General features: G+C 37.5%; 1 protein-coding gene across 3 annotated transcripts in view; it reads right to left on the bottom strand.

Moving 5' to 3' along the window:
- ERC1 (ELKS/RAB6-interacting/CAST family member 1) overlaps window positions 1-22,514 on the bottom strand; it is a 486,201-nt gene that overhangs the window by 299,879 nt on the left and 163,808 nt on the right. For all 3 annotated transcript variants that reach the window (XM_069491669.1, XM_069491670.1, XM_069491671.1), the window contains 4 exons: window positions 16,163-16,300; window positions 14,794-14,934; window positions 13,808-13,948; window positions 4,289-4,482 (listed from right to left, as the gene is read on the bottom strand). In XM_069491669.1, coding sequence (XP_069347770.1) covers window positions 4,289-4,482; window positions 13,808-13,948; window positions 14,794-14,934; window positions 16,163-16,300 — 614 coding nt within the window. The remainder of the gene's footprint in view (window positions 1-4,288; window positions 4,483-13,807; window positions 13,949-14,793; window positions 14,935-16,162; window positions 16,301-22,514) is intronic.

Genomic DNA, 22,514 nt, shown 5'->3' with positions numbered 1-22,514 from the left:
ACTCTGAATTGATTCCTCATTTTGGTATTAGGAAAAAGGTAATAAAGCAAATAAAAACAAAATGATAAGGCATAATATAATATGCGGCAGAGAGGACAAGGCTCCCAGTGTCGTGCCATAACACGGGTGTTTAGCCAAGAGGGACAGCGTGAGTGAAACAGCAGACAATAAACAATTCTTTCTGGAGTCTGAAAAAATACTATTAGGATTCCATCAGTCTCCAGTATTCTTCTCTTTAAATATTTTAAACATTATGCCAAAGAAAAGCCTAATCATTATTAATCTAAACAGAAACTCTAATATGCTCATGTTAGGAGAGAGATTCTCAATTACCTTCAGGGCTCCTGAGGCTTATATCTACTTATATAAAGACATTTCCAGTCTGGTTTGCTTGTTTGTCTTATCTAGACTCTCCAGAACCGCCAGATGACGCCTTTCTTGAAGTATTAACTTGGCTAGGTATTCAGTCAAACTCTAAACTTGATATTGCTGTGAAGGTATTTTGCTGATACAATTAAAGCCTCTACTCAGTCTGAGTAAAGGAGTTTACCCCAGATAATCGGAGTGGGCATAACTGAATCTTTTGGAAGTTCTTTAAAAAGGGCTAAGAAAGGAAATTCTGCCCGTGGCTCACAGCTTTGGCTGGTGACCGAAGCAGTTCCCCTCTGCTCATGACCCTTCCTGACAGCCTGCCACGGGGATCTCAGCCTGCCCAGCCGGCCCCACAGTCACGCGAGACATTCCTTGTAAAAAGTCTCTTAATGTATATACATACATTTCTCTCTGCGGGTGTATAATATATCCCCTTCTAGTTCTGCTTCTCTCACTGAATTCTAACTGACATACACCACAGTATGGAATATGAATTTAGAAGTAGCAGCTCTTAGATTTAGTTGGGAAAACATTTTATATTTGCAGATGTATAGGTTGGCTTACCTAATCCTCCTTTTAAAATTGCCGTAGGTTAAGAGAGTAGTGTAACACTAAATCATCTTTTGACAGGAACTACTATTTTCTGTAAGAGCCAACATGGGAAGGGACTATTTGTTTATTTCTCTAGACCACAAAGAATAGGTCTGGGAACCCTTCATGTTACAACCTAAACCTTTCAATATCGAAGATCCTTGCATAAGAAGTACTATGAAACGCAAAGAATACTATGCATTTTCTTGAGTTCAATTAGTTTAACCATCTGCTTTTATTTTTTCACTTAGGAGGTTACTGAACACCCGTAAGAACTGAATTCTACATGCTGAATTACAGTTTGGCGCTACAGTTACATCAGTTAAGGGGCTGCTTAAAGGGCATTTCCGCATAAGAACCAGCACATAAAAGACGGACTAAAGCAAAGACTAAAACAATGACAACTAGCAATATCAGAACTTCACCAGAGTGAACACAGACTGATTTTATCCAAAAGCCTATACCCAAGAGGTACAGCTCCACTTGACATATAACTGGCTGTTCTTTAATTCTGATCAAGCAAAATTTCCAGCAAGCCCCAGCAGCGGCAGAACAGCAACAGCAATTCACTCCAGCACAAGACTGTAGCCTTACATAACACTCACTTTCCCAGGAAGTCCCAAACAAACCCCCCTGACGGTACAGGGACAGAAACCTGGCATGGAGGGTGCAATTTGTGAGAGACTGGCTTTCTGAGAAACAGCATGGCCAAGGGGCACAGGGAATACACATGTATAAACACACAGACACCAAAGATGCCAGTGGAACAGGACCATGATAAGACAAAAAGCAAGGTGACAAAACTCAAATGATAAATTACACAGAGACAGACACCCACACATAGGAAATAGGGGAATGGCAACAGAAGAAGCAAATGGTTAGTAAGAAACACAGCAGTCACATGCATGCAAATCAGTACTAAATCTGGGGGGGGGGGGAAGGTATAATATAACCCCTACGATCTTTGACATAGAATATACTGATTATCTCCTAGAATAAGCAGAGATCAGTTTATAAAAATGCCTTTCAAGAGCATAAGTAAAACTAAATCTATCTTAGTTTCTAAGTAAGCCATAATACTAAAGATAGCCACTTCTGCTTAAGACACTGGGTCAATATAGGACAAAAAAATAAATTACACTAGAATAGGAAACATAGCCTTGGCGGAACAGAAAGAAAACAGTTGGAATTTAAAAACCCCATGCTTTTAGCCTCGGCTCAGCCACTGTGTAACTTTAAGAATAACTCCTCCGGCTCTTGGTTTCCTCTCCAATAAAATGCCATGGTCAATCTCTTTCACAAATTCTATGATGCTGCCATTTATTCAGTATCTTAAACTATGTTGCTGAGTAACAAATTACAAAGCTGGTAGCAAAAACTGAGTTAGGAAAGCTGTTTCTTTAATTTCGGTAGCCAAGAAACTGTGTCAAATCCTAAAACAAAATTATACCCTGCAGGACCAGAGGACAGAACCCATAGTGCTTTCTCCAGCTTGTAAGAGTTACATTCTGTGGAAAGAGTAGATCATTTACAACTCTTTGTCAAAACGTGAAAAATACAGTGGTTAATAAAAGCTGCTATGTGGTGCACTTTGGATATCAAATATAGTCTTTGTCCTATTTCTTACTCCCCTTCAGTTCACATCCATTTCCCAAAATCAGTATGGGAGCCAAAAATAAATCAAAAACATTTTTCAAGCAAGCTGCCTGGAATAGCAAGCAATAATTTCAAATGCAGATTTCTAATACAAGAAATCAAACCATAGGCTGCTGTCTGTGCTGCCTTTGGCAGGGAGGCGGGTAGTCGCTGGCCAGCTAATAAAGACTAAATTAAAAGAAAAAGAAAAGAAATCAAACCATAAACTGAACTTTCTCAAGGAATTTCTTTTCTGAAATATACTTAGTGGGAAGTCATTAATCAAAAGTATTGTATTTTAACATCTATGCGGTATTGCTGCTGATTTCAGCTGCTGGTTTCAGGCCCATACAAAAGCAAAGAGAGGTGCGCGTATTCGTGTATGGAAGGGGTGCATATGTGTGCGTGTGCGTGTGTGTGTGTGTGTGTGTGTGTGTGTGTTGAAGGGAAGTGTGTGGTGTAAAGAAAAAGACATACAAAAACACACATAAGCTAATCTTGAGGCCTGGTAATTTTTAAATTCTCATTTAAAGAATTATATTCATTTGTCTTGTCCAGAATTAAAGAAACTAAATAGAGTTAATATCAAAACAAGAGGAAACAAGTGAGCAGGTAATGAGCCCATGTTATTTACACTTTCAGTATAGCAAAAGAAAACTGTGAGGGAGGGACTTTGTTGTTTTGGTTTCTTGAAAATTAAAATTCTATCGGTATAGAATAGGAGAAAATAATGACTTCAGAGGAAAATATCAAGTCTACCAATAACCCAAAAAATGTAACTTAGTAAACAATTTACAGAAGTAATCTAATTCTCAGCCTTTAAGAGCATGAAAATAAATTATTCCTAAGGATCAGTCCCAAAGGGGCCACATGGATTAGTGACTTCATGGTGTCACTGTCAGTCTTTCTGGCTGTTCAGAAGAATATGGGTAATTAATGAAGTTCTACTGGAAGAGCTGTTTCTATACACTTGTGAATTTATGTTAAATATATGGTATAAAAGATGAGGTCAAGAAACATATGCTTGATGTTTAGTATAAAATATTCTAATGAGAAAAAAAGACCCCCAAAATTCTAAGAGTTGTCTGGTTGGATCTGCTAAAACACAGCATATTTTGAAGAATTCAAAGTCAGAGCTCCATAAAAATCACATTCAAGTCTCCTAAATTATTCTCAATGTCCCTCCTTCTTCTGATTTTGATCTATGCACTGATGTAATAGCTTGCTTTTCAACGATATAAACTGTGAAAAGTCTAAAAATTCATAACCCAAAGGAGCATCAGCTCAAGAAAAAAGGTCTAAACCAATGATAAAAGACTAACTCCTTACACTTGAGGATCATTTCCTCATTGTTAGAGAAAAAATAATAAAAAGCAAATATCTATTTGTAGTCTCTTGATTAGCTAGTAAAAAACTTCAATTTCTTAATGAATACTTCCTTTTTTGCCAATCAATGATGTTGAAGTCCATAGCTTCCCAATTTATTCCCATTCCATGTTGCCTTTTATTAATAGATACTGCAACAAAGAATTTACACTGACTTAGAACAAAAAGTAGATGATAATAAAGAAATATCAAGCACTCGGGAACCTAAATCCAGAGGCAGCTATATTGAAAAAGTATACCCCCCCAAAGTACACAGTTTAACTTTTTTAACCTTGCGAGTCCCATTCAGCTTTCCTCTCCTTACCTTTCCAACTCAGCTATCTTCTTGTCTTTGTCATTCTTCTCATTTTCCACCTCCTTCAAGATTTCCAAGAGGCGGTCAACTTCTGCCTGGGCCTTGCCAGATTCGTCTTTGTAGCTGGCAATCTCTCTCTCCAATTGCTGTATTCGGTCACTCATTTCTGGACTGGCTCTGGCTTCCAATGTTGCCTCATGTGCCTACAAAGAAAAATGTGCCAATTCCATCAGATATACATAGAGCAGCAATGGACAAACCACGTCCCAAAGAACCATTTATATTCCAATTTAAATAGAGTATTATCAAATATCTAACAGCCAGTCTTCAATTTATAAAGTTTTATCTGCTTAAGTACTACATAAACAAAAGATTAGTACTAAATGGAGAATTATATTAGAGTCCAAATGGATTTGTTTATTTAAACCAAAATATCTCTAGATATTTATCATTAGGCAAAAAAACATTGCTTCTCTGCCTTTTGGCTAAGATCAAGAGTATGACAAAAACCATTATAACTCAAGAGATGCTCCAGAGTTTAGTGAGACATACTAACAAGCCACTGGACTGCCACTGATCTCTCCAAGATAACATCAAAGGCACCTCCCGGGACTCACTGCTGATCTGCCACAGCCAGCACGAGTGCTGAGACCCAGTTGCCACTAGACCCCGACTTCCATTTCCGTCTCCTGTACTGCTGCTTTATCAAACGTGTGACGCTTGTGTCCCTGAGTATCTAGAGTCCCACAGACACTGCAATGGGATGCCATACACTAGCTTAAGAAAATGGCTACCACCACTTATAAGGTAATATGAGACAGACAAATGAAGTCAGAAATCAGGAACCACACTTAGAACTGAGAAAAGAATTTTTTTATTCAGGATCTTGTTATAAAAGTGAACTAATATCAGTGCATTTTGGAATACAAAGCAATTTCTTTCAATAATTAAAAACCAATTTTCAAGTCCTTCATTTTCCTCCTGAATCTCTAAAGCCATTCATATATAATGTATTTAATGAGAAGGCAAAGGCCAAGATGTTTTTTCTCATTCAACAGATAAGAGAAAATATTTAGTCCCTCAAAATGGTTTGAAAAAATATTAAAGGGGCAACATATATTCTCAGGAAACATTAACACTTTGGAAAGCTCTGAAGCAAAGTACCTCAAGTAAATGGGAAATGCTTATGTAAACTGAGCTAAAGGCTTTGTGAAAGTGACAGCTATATAAAAGTCCTTTACCAAGTTCATTTGTGCTGAAATTTTCACATGTGGTGAAAATTATTTTATCTGTCTTAACTACTGGCTTCCCCAACCTTTAACTTTGACATACTTGTGAAGTGTATTTTCAGAAACAAAAACTATACAAGTTTGGAAGGTAAAAAGAGATCACTGTTCTTCATTAAGTGTTGTCCAATGTCTAAAATCAGTTGTTTCACATTGTTTTGTCACTTTCTGACTTACTAAGGGTAGGAAGGAAATTCCTGTAGCAGTTAATTCTTCAAAGGCAGGAAAACAGGATACTTTTTTTCTTTTTTTAGAGACAGGGTCTCACTCTGACACCCAGGCTGGAACCCAGTGGTATGATCACAGCTCACTGCAGCCTTGAACTCCTGGGCTCAAGTAATCTTCCTGCCAGAGTGTCCCAAATACCTGGGGCTACAGGCACATGCCACTGTACCCAGCTATAAATGCTTTTAAAATAACATATGTCTAACAGGGAGAGAGGAAAGAGGAGAGTATGAGAAGTATCAAGATCAGGAGATACTTTATAGAAAGCTGACCACACTTACACACAAAGAGGGAGGAAAACAGCAGAGAAGAAGAGACTGAAGGTGCAATCAAAAGCAGGAGTAACTGAGAAACTTCCCAGTATCCACAAAGAAAGGAGGTGATGAAATAGGCAACAGGAGCGGACTTGGATTGGGCACACAAAAGATGACTGTGTAAACAAACTTGAAGGCCAGCGGATATTCAATGTTCTTGAGATAACTCTGATTTCTAATAATTTATTATAAATATATTACTTATAATGCCATAAATACAACTACTGCATATTAGTGTTCTGGGTCTCACACATGCTGGTGAGTCCTTACTTTGAGGTCTCAGCTCTTCATGACTCTGACTGAGATTAGTTTTCTTTGACTTGAGCTTCCCTCACACCCTGTGATTGGCTATAATTACCTGCTTGAGCCTTTATGTTCCCGAACAAACACTATAAATTCTATGAGGCCAAGGGACAGGTCTGTCTTGTCCACCACTATATCCTCAGTGCCCAGCACGGTAGCTGACATAAAGTAGAAACTCAATTATTTGTTGAAAAATGAATAGGCACAAAGCAGAGGGCTAGTTTCTGTTTGATTTTAAATAGCCCATAGGCTATAGTAGGAAAAGAAGAATGATTGGGAAGAAGAGAAAATAATCAGTAATTAAATATAAGCCCAAGGTTAAATGCAGCCCACAGGATGATCAAGAATACTGAATGATGCAGGTGCAGTGGTTCAGACCTGTAATCATAGCACTTTGGGAGGCTAAGGTGGGAGCATTGCTTGAGGCCATGAGTTCAAGATCAGTAAGACATAGTGAGACCTTGTCTCTACAAAAAAATAGAAAAATTAGTTGGACATGGTGGCATGCACCTGTAGTCCCAGCTACTCAGAAGGCTGAGGCAGGGGGATTGCTTGAGTCCAGGAGTTTGAGGTTGCAGTGAGCTATGATCACACCACTGCAACCCAGCCTGGGTGACAGAGTAAGACCCTGTCTCTTAAAAAAAAAAGTAAATAAATAAAATAACAATCTTTTAAGATAAGATAAATCAAGTCAGGAGGAAAAAAAAAAAAATCAAAGATATCATGCGTCTTCCCTTACTAAATATAACAAATTCTGTATCAGAGTAGTTTAAATCTAAACTCTTGCTAAGTTAATTTGGGATTTAAAATGAAATGCTAAGAATATTAAACCACTTTAAAGACCTTTGCAACTTCATAAAAACTAATATAAACTCTAAAAGAAAAGTTATTTTTCAAATCAGTGTTATAACCATTTCTTTAAAATAGATTTCTAAGTTGTGGAATATCACATGTAATTCAAGATGTAAACATGTCTTGTGTCCATAGAATTACCTGTCATAGTATCAGTATGACAGATATTTTCAGCATTAAGGTGTTAATTTCATAGCTTCATTTTCCTCTCCCCTTTTCTACTCCTTAAATTCTAATTGTCCATCAACCTGTATTTTAAAAATGTAGATATTTTATACACTTTGCTTTTAGAATATAAGGAGGTCAAGACCATTCACAAGAAAAAGCTACAAACCTTAGTGAAATAACAAAATTTGTATAAAATGTCACCTTTGGCCAAGAAAACTTGACTTAACAATGAACAACCTCCTTAAAATGCTCTAGTCAAAGGTTAAGCTCTCCATCCTCAGGCACTGTTCTACTAGAAATGGCCTACCTTTTACATTATTAAAATCTCAGGGTGCATACACTGGAGGCAAAGATTCTGTTTTCTGCATTTTATACATGTCACACTAAAACATGTATGATTATAGAATGATGCACATAACCATATCCTTGTAGAAACCAACATTTTCACAGTATAATCTATTTAATGAGAAGGTAAAGGCCTTATTCAATAAACAACAAAATATATTTGGTCCCTTAAAATGGTTTGAACAAAATATTAAAGGGGGAGTCAGGTGTGGTGGCTCATGCCTACAACCCTAGAACTTGGGGAAGCCGAGGCAGGAGGATCACTTGAAGCCAGGAATTTGGGAAGAGCCTGAAAAAACATAGTGAGACTCCCATCTCCACAAATAATATAAAAATTAGCCAGGTGTGGTGGCATGCACTGTAGTCCCAGCTACTTGGGAGGCTGAGGCAGGAGGATCGCTTGAGCCCAGGAGTTTGAGGTTGCTGTGAGCTAGGCTGACTCCACAGCACTCTAGCCCGGGCAACAGAGCAAGACTCTGTCTCCAAAAAAAAAGTCACAACATGGGCCGGGCGCGGTGGCTGACACCTGTAATCCTAGCACTCTGGGAGGCCGAGGCGGGTGGATCATTTGAGCTCAAAAGCAGAGACCAGCCTGAGCAAGAGCAAGACACTGTCTCTACTAAAAATAGAAAGAAATTAGCGAGACAACTAAAAATATATATAGAAAAAATTAGCCGGGCATGGTGGCGCATGCCTATAATTCTAGAATTCTGGGAGGCAGAGGCAGGAGGATCACTTGAAGTCAGGAGTTCAAGAACAGCCTGAGCAAAAGTGAGACCCCGTCTTTACTAAAAAAATAGAAAGAAATTATATGGACAGCTAAAAACATATAGAGAAAAATTGGCCAGGTATGGTGGCATGCACTGTAGTCCCAGCTACTTGGGAGGCTGAGGCAGGAGGATCGCTCGAGCCCAGGAGTCTGAGGTTGCTGTGAGCTAGGCTGACGCCATGGCACTCTAGCCTGGGCAACAGAGTGAGACTCTGTCTCAAAAAAAGAAAAAGAAAAAGAAAAAGAAAAAGTCACAACATGGTAGAAACAAAGGGAAAGAGCAGCAACCCTGAATGAATTAACCCACTAAGAACAACACAAAGCAAAAACAATAGAAATTGCAAACCTCTCCCAAAGTTTGGGGGAGAATTTTGTCATACAAAAACCTTTCTACTTTGCATTCACCCCAATATACATCAGAAAGGAATCACCTAAAAATGAAAATCTGGAGGTCCTATTTGAGGAAGGGAGACATGAGAAGGTTAAGTGTTTCACTCTTCCACAGGGTAGTGAAAAGTCATTCATGCAAAATACGGAAAAAACTATTAGCCAGGACTTTGGAGCAACACCATGTCAGGCCAGTCAGGGGCGTGGGGGAGTGGCTCAACACTATTTCAGGATGCCAAAGGGAAGTGAGAAGGGGAAGGGAGAAAGCAAGAAAAGTAGATGAAACAGTTTAAGAGTAGGATAAGCAAGAAAAAGAAAAGTTAACAATTTAAAGATATGGTTTAAAAAAAGCTTCAATTAAAACAATCAGAATCTAGAAATAAATATTTTATTTCAAACAAAAAATTTAGCATTTAAAATAATTCTAATAACTCAGAAGTTGAGTTTCAACCCTATCATTAATAATTCTGAGGTTATCTTATGCTGAAGACATAGAATACCAAAATTCAGTATAGAATATAAATTCTTAAGTTATAAATAGATCAAAAATGACATCAATTATCATCACCTCAAGACCAGTCATTTCCCACTCTAAACAAAACAGAGAAGAAATTTACTTTGAAAATTTGAATGATAAGCACAGCCTTTTGAATAAATATAAATTAGAACACTAATAATACACCCGTCATGGTGTTCAGCGTTAGGTTTGCTCAGGGTAGAAACCTGGAAAGTATGTACAGGATGGAAGGTGGTTAATGGAAAACTTAGACAGCGATCATAAGGCCTGAGAAACATCAGCCGCAGGAGTCAGGAAAGTCCAGAGGTTGTAACTCTAACTCTGACCACAGACAGTTGCGTTGACACAGGGGTCCCAGAAACCGGTTGCTTGAAAAGAATTTATTACAGCGGCTGTTCTGGCCCAGTTGCTTATTGCCCCTGGAAAACCCCTCTGTAAAACCCAAGGCTCTCGCCTTCCTCGGGGTGGATGCTCTTTTTGGCCTCCACGCATTTGCACCCAGATGCTCAAATAAATAGCATTTTGCTACACCTGAGGCTTCGTGTGTCTCCCTCTTGGCTCCAGACCTAACATTCAGGAAGAAGAAAATATGCCAAATAGTACTTCATGTAAATCTACAAATAAGGTATAAAGCACTAAAAGACTGCTAATACAAAAGGTGAAGATAATAAAATTCTGGGCATAATAAGTTGCTAAGAAGAATTAAAAAGTAAATTAGCACAGCACAGTGGCTCACACCAGTAATCCCAGCACTTTGGGAGGCCAAGGTGGGAGGATCACTTGAGGTCATGAGTTTGAGACCAGCCTGCACACCATAGCAAGACCTAAAATTCCCTAGAATGACATAGAATCTGAAATAGCATATTTAACAATTGTTCTGAGTCTCACATTTTATTATCTTTTATATCAATCTTAAATTAGAAAACATGCTCTCATGTATTCTAAGAAAGACCTTTTACAAAGCAAAGTTTTTTCCTTCTTTCTCTCAACAGAGGCAATTTCCAATAAAATTCCACTATAAATACTAAGAGTTTAGAAACACTTTTATAACATGGTAAAATATTCAAGTTCATTTGACCTATAGCCAAACTGAGAAAGCTGTACAAGACAGGTGTATTGTTAATTCATAGACCTCTAATGATCCATTCTCAAATTCCTAGGGTTAGCTTCATTTCATAAATATTTATGTGTTAATTAAGAAAACTAAATCTGATTCTTAAATAAAAACCATTCTATTTTATTATTACTTTGGATTTTATTCCAAATGGCAAAATTCATGTAAATACCTTCCTAAAATAACAATGAGTAGGTACGACTCATTCAGCTCTAACACGCAGAGATTAGAAGTCATCACTCCTTTCCTTACAATAAGAAAAAGCTAAACAAACTGAAAAACAAGTGTGGGGGAAAAAAGATAATAAATTCCTGTGAATATCACAGCCAGGGATATGGGCTTGTAAAAGACTGAGACAATCATAAGATTATAGAACTCTCACCCTCCCCTCCACGTTACCACCACACCAAAAGGCTCCAGCATAGTAACAGTGGATTACAGCTGAAAGAGATGCAAGACAGACTCTCTGTGAAGAGGGAAGCCCACAGTCAAAAGGAGAGACAAGGACACCAGAAGAATGTGAAGTCTCTGGCACCTACGGCAAACAATAAATACCACCCAACTTCTAGCCAGGTTACCAAAACAAACAAACAAAAAACTTACAATATAGTCCTATTTATCTCAGTTCCTATTCTCTGATATATCATGTTCAGCTTTCAACAAAAAATTACAAGGCATGCTAAGAAGCAAGAAAAAAATATAGTGTGAAGAGATGGAGCAAGTCTTAGAATGAGACTCATACTTGCCATAGATGTTGGAACTATTAGCCTGGGAATTTAAAATAACTGTGATTAATATGTTAAGGGCTCTAACGTAAAAAGTATACAGTATCCAAGAATAGTGGGGTAATGAGAGCAGAGAGCAGGAATCTCTAATAAAGAATCAAAAGGAAATGCTATAAATCAAAAACACATAAAAAAATAAAGAATGCATTTGATGAGCCCATCAGTAGATTGGACATGGGTAAAGAATTAGTGAGCTTGAACACAGGTCAATAGAAAATTATCAAACTGAAATGCAAAGGAAAAAAAGAAAGAAAAACACACACAGAACATTCAAGAACTGTGGGGTAATTTCAAAAGATGCAACATACACAACTGGGATACCAGAAGGAAAAGAGAGGAGCAGAAGAAATATTTCACATCATAATGGCTGAGAATTTTCCAAAATTGATGGCGTACATCGTACCAGGAAGCACAGAACATCAAGCAGGATAAATAGCAAAAAAATCTGCACTTAGGCACATCATATTCAAACTGCAGAAAGACAAAGACAAAGAGAAAAGCTTGAAAGAAGTCAGAGGAAAAAGACATCTTACCTATAGAGGAACAATGTTAAGAATTACAGAGATTTCTCATCAGAAACCACATAAGCAAAAAGAGAATAGAGTGAAATATTACAGTGTTGGGGGTCAGTGACATCACCCAGAATTCTAGATCCAGTGTAATTATCCTTCAATAGTAAAGGAGAAATAAAGACTTCTCCAGACAAACAAAAACTGAGTAATTCACTGCCAGGAGACCTATCCAGCAAAAAATGTTAGAAGTTTTTCAAGGAGAAGGGAAATGATACAGGTTAGAAACTCAGATAGATATATATAAAGATAGGAAGAAAATTGGACGAGGAATAAATGAAGCTAAGAGTGCATCTTTCATTTTTCTTAGTCTTAAATAATCTAAAAGATAACCATTCAAGTAACAGTAGTAACACTGTATTGGGCAATAATAGCATTTGGGTAAATGAAATGAATGATAACAATGTCATAAGGGAAGAAAAGAAGGAATTGGGAATACTCTGTTGGTACCTGGACTCGATGTGAAGTGGGATGGTGTTATTTGAAGCAGGACTTAGATTAGCTAAAATGTATGTTGCAAACCCTAGGACAACCACTTAAAAAAATTTTAATAAGTACAATTGATATGCTAAAACAGGAGAGAAAATGGAATCAAACTAAATGCTCAATTAAAACCAGAGAAGGCAGAAAAAGAGGGATAAAAACAAAGAACAAATGCAACAAAGAGAAAACTATGACAACCTCCTTCTTGGAGTAGGGCACCGTGGAAGCAGTATAATAGGAAAATACCAGTAACGAATTAAAATGAAAAGGAGCAACTGTCCAGAATGAAACATAGGAAAATATGAAAGGAAAAACAGCCATGGGTAGAAAAAAGGTACTAAATCAAAGGAGAAGAAAGCTGCCTACCTCCTCTCCCCAAAGAGAACTTTTTCTCACAACTCTATATATAAAGCCTAAAATATTCCAGATCACATAAATGACCAACTACAGAAGCATCAAGATAGATCCAAACTAAAAAGAAAATGTGAGATTGTCATAAATGGGAGTTTAGAATGTTAAGGACTAACATTGCTCTTGATCAGTACCGCTCGGTTTTGTAACTATAAACACATATAACTTCATGTTTAATATTTAGGTGTTAAATGAAAAATCACCTCCACCCTTTGAATGAGAAACAAAAGCCAACTATCAAATCTGAATTGGTTAGAACTGGAAACCTTCATCTCAAAAAAAAAAGTACTTTCCTATTTATTCAAAAGTAACTTTAAGATACTAGATTTTTTCCTTTCCTTAGCTTCAAAATATGATTTAAATTTTGGCATTTCCTAAATAAAGGTATCATGTTAAATACACCCAACATATGGAAAGAGAACAAAACTGGAAGTTTCAAGATAGGCTATACCCGTCTGTATTCATTAGTAATCATACAACCCGGATCCAGTTAATGGAACTCAAAAGTTGCAGTTCCAATTCTCACAGCATTGATAGCTCAGAGGTAATAAATATGAAAGCACTCAGGAAACTAGAAACTGCTATGTAAATATTACAGAGGTATAAATCAAAGAAACAGACCGCAAATACCTGCACTATGTCCTAATATTCACCAATGCAGGTGACTAGCACTGTTACGTTATCTCTTTCTAGGAAGTCTGATAATGGAAGAAAAACATCAGGTAATTGAGATTTTTACACTGTGGTCTCATATCTCACCACAGGGAGTTGCATATTTTAATCTTCCTCTAAACCGCCACTTTTCTACAAGTTTAGGGATTCTCGTGAATAAAATAAAGTAGGGTGAAAAAGCATAGAGAATTAATCGAGTATTATACATGGTATTTGAACTTTGGGGGATTATGATTCCACAGTAAGTTATTCCCTATAAACGCCCTAGAGTTAGCTACTATGTTCTTATTGAAAGCAAAGCAAGAATATGTGAAAATTTTTCTTTAACCTTTTTCAACTGTGATTCCATTTTCAGACACTCTTCCTTCTTCTGCTCCAAAGCAATCTCTAGTGTCTTAAGCCGTGAGTCCTTTTTCAGTCCTGAGGAAGCCAGGGAAGAAGCATGCTCTTTCAGGTCCAAGAGTGAAGCCTAAAAGAAGCAACATGCACCTAGAATAAGCACGAACTATCAACAAAATGGAGCTTTACATTTTTTAATTGATTATCATGGTGGCTTGCAATTTCTTTCCATTACCTAATACTGACATATTTCCATTTCGATAGTATTCATGAAATATAACACAATATTAGTTCCTAACTAAATAGGATGGATTCCCAAGAAATACCAACTAAACCGAGATTTAAAGAATGCTATCAAAACATACTCATTCGCACAAAATAAATGAAAGTAGATTAAGCTCTGTGACTATAAGTAGTCAACCTTAATAGCTACATTAACTTAAATATAAAACATTTTTCCCTTTTAGAAGAGAAATTCTATTAGGAACTTAAATGCCCATAAAAATTCCTGCAGATAATAGAAATCCAGAGAAAGACCCTGAAGCTCACGCTTTATCATCTGACCACAGGGCATTAGGCATTTTTGCTGTTTAGGTCCCATTAACAGGACTCTCCAAAAGCAAGATTAAAGTATATTAAAAGTCACCTAATTTAATAGCCATTATGTACTTCAATTGTTGTTATAAATAAATTTACCTCCTTTTGCATACTCCTTTTGGCTATCACTTTTCTGACCTTTAACATAGTATTTATTCAAATGTAACTAGGCTTCTAAGGACATGAATGACTTAATCTACTATGTCTCTGCAAAGCTTTCTGAAATATTCCTTAAGGTATTTACAAAAATCCTGCTATAAGAATATTTAGAAAATCTTCCAGCAAATGCTTTTTTACATGTGTTATGTAAATACCAACAACATGTACACACAATACAATAATTAAGCAAACAAAATAATTCCACTTTGGCAATATAACCTCTTTCTCTGAGAGGTCGCCTTGTAACAGGCTGACTTTTTCTTTCAAGTCTTTAAGATCTTTTTTGTAGTTATCAATTTCCTCTTGCTTCTCTCGCTCATCTCTGTCCCGCTGCTCCTTTAAGCGTTCAATTGTCCGCTCCTGAAAAGAGAGCACATCGACACATGAGGAAATTCCTTTTCATACTTACATCATATGATTGTAATTCTGCTTTCAGCTGATAAAATCTCATACTTCTATCCTCTGTTCAAAAGACAATGATAAGTTTTTAAAGAATTCATCCTTCCTACCCATCTTGCTGTAACAAGGACCTGGCTTTGTTCTTTTGAACCCCAAGGGTTCTTTTGCTGTAATCTCAACTAGTATTAGATACTGCCAAAATATTCTTTTAGAATATTCCCATTTATTCAATTCCTAAGTAACTAAAAACTTACATAAGTTAATAACTTAACTTTAAAAACTTAAATAACAAATATTTCTTCTTTCTATATAATTTACATGTTGCTTATAAGGCAATGCAAACAGCTCACAATTCATATACCAACAAAAGAGACGGAGGAGATTTGGGTAACACCTAAAGGAGGGTAAAGAAAAGAGAACACTAAAACTGCTTTCTGTCAACAGATACTCAAAAAGTTTGAAAACTGAGGCAAGTTAAGTATTACATATTTCTGGTACTATTTCTAAATACATTCTGGGATCAAGCCTTGATCCTGACAGGCAGCCTGAAACATTCTGTGGCTAAGAGACTTACAGAACAGTGACCCTACCCCTTTTTTAAAAATCCAATTAAAATGTCCCAAGGAGATTCCCTAAAGCTCCTTTGAAGACAGTAACACTCATCAGGGGTTGGGCCACTTCTTTAGTCAACCGCTCCTCAAAAACTAAGTTTGATCATAAAGGTAAAATGAAGCATCAAGGCCAAGACTAGAAAATTAGAAAGCACATTATATGGATAACTAAAATGCATGAGTGTATCAGGTACCAAGGCAGGACAGTAGAGGAAAACATTATGTATTGCTTCCTGATGGCCATGCCTGGTATTCCCACATCCCCAAATTCTAGCTGACCATATAAATAAAAAGGAATTTTCTTTTTCTTCAGATGATAGTAAATGTGGAACATATGGCTAATTCTTTAGGAAATTCAGCCACTGCCCTGTGGCGTGAAATCCATCTTGCCTAGCAGCAAATGCTTAAATTGGCAACAACCAAATGGATTTTCTTTCTCCTTTACACTATATGTGAGCAACAGCACAGAAGGGCTCTTTTCCCTTCTGCCCACGGATTTCTTCTGCACTCTACACCCAGCTTCAGAGTAATAAGAAAGCAGAAGAATGTGCCTGTGCAGAATCTGGCCCGTCACTCACTTTCTCTGCGAGGGCCTCCTCCAGAGTCGTCAAGGCAGTGTCAGTGTTGGTGGTGTCGGCCTGTAAGGATTTGACTCGTTCTTTCAAGCTGCTCATCTGCTTTTCCTTATCTCTAAGTTGTTCCTGAAGATTTTCAATCTAAGTGTGCAAAAACATTGAAGAAAGAAAAAGACATGAAGAAAATTACAATAAGCAAAATTAAAAATCATTTTAAGTTGGAAACAGATAGGTCATGGTTGTCTATATGTTTTGTAGAAATAATTTAATCCTAAGAGTTTCAGGATTACATGCAAAACCTTAAACCCAGAATTTACAGCCAGAACAGAGAAAAGGCACACACGGGTACGGAAACACATATACACAAATCTCTAACACAATAAGGAAAGTATTAATAGCTAGGAGAAAAGACCCAATACCAAGAAGGCAGTGGAGAGCGGGATTTGGAACGGAAAGCCACGAGAAGTAGGCTTCCTTCCTAAATGCCACTGCAAATGCCAAGGGGATTCCTTTATGAAGAATCGATGGAGGACAAGGGATAGCGCGATTAGACAGTGAGAAAGACAATCAGCTGTCTAAAGAAAAAAACCTGTTCTTAAATGCTAGTGTTAAGTTAGATTTTTATATCATCTTTTATTTAACAGCAAACATTTTCAATGAAATTTCTTATTGTACCCATTCCTTCATACACACTTACATGCAGTCATTTACTCAAAAAAATTTGCTCAGTTTTGTAGTATGTGCCAGGCATTAGTGATACAAAGAAAAATGAATAGGCCCATTTTTATTATATTATGAGATAGTAAGAGACAACCCATTACGTAGCTGAAGCCAAGCTGCAGGTGGGCTTCTGTGCCATCCTAAGCAGCACAGACTTTATTCTAGAAAGACGGAAACCATCAGAGATTTATAAGCACAGAAATGGTCTAGCCAGTTCTGTATTTTACATATATAATTCTAATGGCTATAAAACAGAAGTTTAAGGGGACTTGCATACAGACATGGAAAATAATTAGGAGGCTGTATCAGTTCATGTAAGAGATTATGGGGACTAAACAAAGAGGCTAGGCTCAGTGGCTCATGCCTATAATCCTAGCACTCTGGGAGGCTGAGGCGGAAAGATCGCTTGAGGTCAGGAGTTCAAGACCAGCCTCAGCAAGAGTGAGACCTCCATTCTCTACTAAGAAAAGAAGGGAAGGGAAGGGAAGGGAAGGGAAGGGAAGGGAAGGGAAGGGAAGGGAAGGGAAGGGAAGGGAAGGGAAGGGAAGGAAAGAAAGAAATTATCCAGACAAGTAAAAAGAGAAAAAATTCGCTGGGCATTGTGGCACACACCTGTAGTCCTAGCTACTCGGGAGGCTAAAGCAGGAGGATCACTTGAGCCCAGGAGTTTGAGGTTGCTGTGAGCTAGGCTGATGCCTGGTATTCTTAATAAGCTAAAGGAAAATTATGAAAAAGCCAACTATTCCAGAATTCACAAAGTTCATTCCTTTACTATATATAATCCATATTTGAGTTCAAGTTCCTGCTATTATTACGCACTTTCCCAGGTGTCCAGGATACAGAGTAATCAAAACAGACCAAAATCCCTGCCTTCACAGAGCTTATATTCTAGTATGGCAGACAAAGAAAGGAAGGAAGGAACAAACAAACAAGTGAGTGAATGAATACAGTACGCAAGACAGTGATAAATTCTATGGAGAAAAACGAAACAGGAGGATGTAATCATAGTCTCTTCTTGAAGTACCTGGTTTATTTTACATGGCTTTCAAAATGCAACATAAATGTTATCTCTTTTGTGAAGACTTTCTTGTTCTTTCCCTCATGAGCGTAATGTGATCATTGTACTCCATCAATACATATACATGTATATATTATTAATATATACAAGTATACACACCTCCACTCTTCCATCTAGCTAAACATGTATCACACTTACCTCCACTCTTTCATCCGGTAATACATTATAGCACTAATCTCCAACCATATGTAATTATTTGTTCTATATATGTCTCTACAGTAGACAGGGATTCTGCCCCTCCACCCAGGTTTGTACCTTCATATCTGGCACATACCAGGTCTTAAGTAAAGATTAATCAATGAATGAATAAAATAAAACTTTGAACTTTATTATAAACTGTATTTAGGCATACACATAAACTCCTGCTAAGAAGGGAAGTACAAAAGAAGCCTGGATCCAATCTCCAGGTAGTTTCTTACATTAACAAGTTTAGTACAAACTTTTTAAGGGCTCCCTTCATTTTATAGGGAAAGGGAAAAAAAGTCCCCTTCTGGGTCAATAAAAGAACTCCACAGGCACAACAAACAAGCTGAGCAAAGAGAGTTGGTAAATTTAGAATAGGGTACCAAGAATATGCTATGGCTTGAATTTTCATTCTTTTTTTTTTCTCACCACTGATAAAGAGTAAATGAATTTTCATTCTTTAACAAAGAAATAATCGTACAGGTAAACCACTAAAATGTCTGAAATGGGCTCCAGTCACTTCAGTGTGACTAAGAGTCCAAAGCCTATTGGGAAAGAAGAGTTCACCACACATAAAAAGCATTAGTCTTCCTGTGATTTAATCAGACACTACTATTGAAATCTCGTATACATTGACATTTAGGTATACTCACAACCTCTGAAGAGAATTTTGCCACTGAAAAATCTAGTACTCGATATGCAGGCAGACCTCGTTTTATTGCACTTTTCTTTATTGTACTTCACAGATACTGTTTTTTACAAACTGAAGGTTTGCGGCAACCCTGTGTCTAGCAAGTCTATCGGTGTCACTTTTCCAACAGCATGTGCTCACTTGGTGTCTCTGTCACATTTTAGTAATTCTTGAAGTATTTCTGTTATTATTATATCTGTCATGGTGATCTGTGATCAGTTATTTTTGATGTTACTGTTGTAACTGATTGGGGGCACCATGAACCTCACCCATATGAGACAGTGAACTTAATCAATACATGTTGTGAGTATTCCGACTGCTCCACTGACCACGCTTTTCCCCTTTTCTCTCCCCCTGCTAGGGCTTCCCTATTCCCTGAGACACAAGAATATTGAAATTAGACCAATAAATAGCCCTACAATGGCCTCTAAATATCCAAATGAATGGAAGAGTCATACATCTCTCATTTTAAATCAAAAGCTAAACATGATTAAGTTTAATGAGAAAGGCAAGTCAAAAGCCTCTTGCACCAAACAGTAAGCCAAGTGGTGATGCAAAGAAAAAATTCTTGAAGGAAATTAGAAGTCCTTCTCCAGTGAACACTCAAATACCAAGAAAGGGAAACAGCCATATTATTCATATGGATAAAGTAAGAGTAGTCCGGAGAGAAGATCAAACCAGCCACAACAAGCTAGAGCAAGGCCCTAATTCTCTTCAGTTCTCTTAGGTCATTAAATATGAAAGGACTGATTTTGAATCAAATTATATCTCAAACAAGAAACAACACAATTAAAAAAAGTATGCACCTAAACTATCAACACAGTTTTGCCATCTTAATGGTAGCTTGTTTACGCCAGCAGTGAAGAAGCTTGGAGAGTGAGTGGCGATGAAATCTTGAAAGGCGTTTTCCACAGCTTGTTAAAGAACTGAATATTTTTCCTTGCAAGAAGAAGTGGTCCAAAGCCTGGAAGAAGTGGTAGTCAGTTGGTGCAAGGGCTGGTGAATACAGTGGAAGTCAGAGAGTTTGCAAGGCCAGCGGCCATAGTTTGAGCAGTGTTGTTTGTGCAACATGTGGTTGAATGTTATTTTGCAAGAGGATTGGCCTGTCTCTAGTAACCAATCTGGGCTGCTTAATCGCAAGCATCCTCATCATTTCATCCAACTGGCTGCAGTGGACATCCGCTGTAATCGACTGACCAGTTTTCAGGAAGCTGTAGTGGATAATACCAGTGCTGGACCATCAAACAGATATCATCACCTTTTCTTGATGAATATTCAGTTTTAGACTGTGTTTTGGCACTTCATCTTTATCCTACCATTGTGCTGAATGCTTGTGATCATCAAAAAGAATCCATTTTTCATCACGCATAATAATGTAGTGCAGAAATGGTTCGCTTTATGTCCTGACAGCAAAGAAAGGCAAGCTTTGAGAGGATTTCTCTGCGGACGCTCATTTAATTCATGCAGAACACCCATCTATCCAGCTTCTTTACCTTGCCAGTGTGCTTCAAATGGTACAATATTGTTTGAATGGTAACATCAAGCCTTGCTGCTAATTCACATGTAGGTTGAGATGATTTGCTTCTACTGCAGCTTTTAGCGCATCATTATCCACCTTGGTCTCAGGTCATCCACGTGGCTCATTTTCAAGATTAAAATCACCAGAACAGAACTTCTCAAACCATCGATGTACTACTGTGCATTCATTAGCCACATCCTTTCCAAACACTTTGATGATATTTTGAGCTGTCTGTGCTGCATTGGTTCCACAATGGAACTCACATTCGAAAATAACATGAATTTTTTTACTTATCCATGGTTTTACAAAAATTGCTTTAAAACAAAATTTGAAAGCTAAACACAAGCCAAACTGTGCATCTGAAAGACTGAGTATGTACCCTCACAATAATAAAACAAGAAGTGTCAAAGTGAAATGTCAGAGATAACAAGTGTCAAAATTAGTACTTAAGGAAATCAGACATTCATACTTAATAACCTAATACAAAGGTTGAGACAGGTGAAGAAGCTGCAGAAGAAAAGTTGGAAGCCAGCAGAGGTTGGTCCATAAGGTTTAAGGAAAGAAGCCGTCTCCATAACAAAAGTGCAAAGAGAAGCAGCAAGCGCTGATGGAGAAGCTGCAGCAAGTTCATCCAGAAGATCTAGCTAAGATCATTGATGAAGGTGACGACATTGAACAATAGATTTTCACCGTAAACGAAACAGTCTTCTATTGGGAAAAGATACCATGTAGGACTTTCGTAGCTAGAGAGAAGTCACTGCCTGGCTTGAATGCTTCAACCTCTTATTAGGCATTAATGCAGCTGGTGACTTTAAGGTGAAGTCAAGGTCCATTTGCCATTCTGAAACTCCTAGGACCCTTAAAAATGATACTAAATCTATTCTGCCTGTGCTCTGTAAAAAGAACAAAGCCTGGAAGACAGCACATCTGTTTACAGCATGGTTTATTGAATCTTTTAAGCCCACTGTGGAGACCTACTCCTCAGAAAATAAAATTTCTTTCAAAAGTACTGCTCATTGACAATGTACCTGGTCATTCAAGAACCCTGATGAAAAGTAAACTGAAAACCTTCTGGAAAGGATTCACCATTCTAGATGCCATTAAGAACATTCATGATCCATGGGAGGAGGTCAAAATATCAACATTAACTGGAACCAGGAAGAAGTTGATTTCAACCCTCATGGATGACTTTGAGGCATTCAAGACTTCAGTAGAGGAAGGAACTGCACATATGGTGGAAACTGCAAGAGAACTAGAATTAGAAATGGAGCCTAAAGATGGGACTGAACTGCTGCAATCTCATGATAAAACTATATGGACGAGGAGCTGATTTTTATGGATGAGCAAAGAAAGTGGTTCCCTGAGATAGGTTCTACTGCTGGTGAAGATGCTGCGAATACTGTTGAAATAACAACAAAGGATTTAGAATATCACATGAACTTATTCGATAAAGCAGTGCCAGGGGTTGAGAGGACTGATTCCAATTTCAAAAGAAGTTCTACTGTGGGTAAAATGCTGTGTAACAGCATCACATGCTACAGAGAAATCTTTCATGAAAGGATGAGTCAATCAAAGTGGCAGACTTCACTGACTTATTTTAAGAAACTGCCACAGCCACTCCAACTTTTAGCAACCACCAATCTGATCACAGTCAGCAGCCATCAACATCAAGGCAAAAAGATCATCAGCAAAAACATTATGACTCACTGAAGGCTCAGAAGATCATTAGCATATTTTAGCAGTACAGTATTTTAAAATTAAGGTATGTACATTTTTTAGACAATGCTATGTACACTTAATAGATGACAGTATGATATGTAAACATAACTTTTATATGCACTGGGAAACTAAAACATTTGTATGATTCACTTTATTGTGATATTTACTTTATTGCAGTGGTCTATAACTGAATCTGCAGTATATATACAGAACACAATGCCCTGCGGTTTACATGTTTAACCAGCTGTGCACGTCATTCCAGTGCACCTGTTACTAAGGTTACAGACCTTATACAAGAAAACATATGGTCATGCTGCTGATTAGATCTTCTTGTCAAAAAACGGCAGTACAAAAACCATTATTTAAAATGAAATTTCAAGTCGGGTGCAGTGGCTCACACCTGCAATCCCAGAACTTTCAGAGGCCAAGGCAGGAGGACTGCTTG

The sequence above is a fragment of the Eulemur rufifrons genome, chromosome 16 (assembly GCF_041146395.1).
Source record: "Eulemur rufifrons isolate Redbay chromosome 16, OSU_ERuf_1, whole genome shotgun sequence".
Classification (NCBI taxonomy): domain Eukaryota; kingdom Metazoa; phylum Chordata; class Mammalia; order Primates; family Lemuridae; genus Eulemur; species Eulemur rufifrons.
This window is presented reverse-complemented; position numbering and strand designations above follow the sequence as displayed.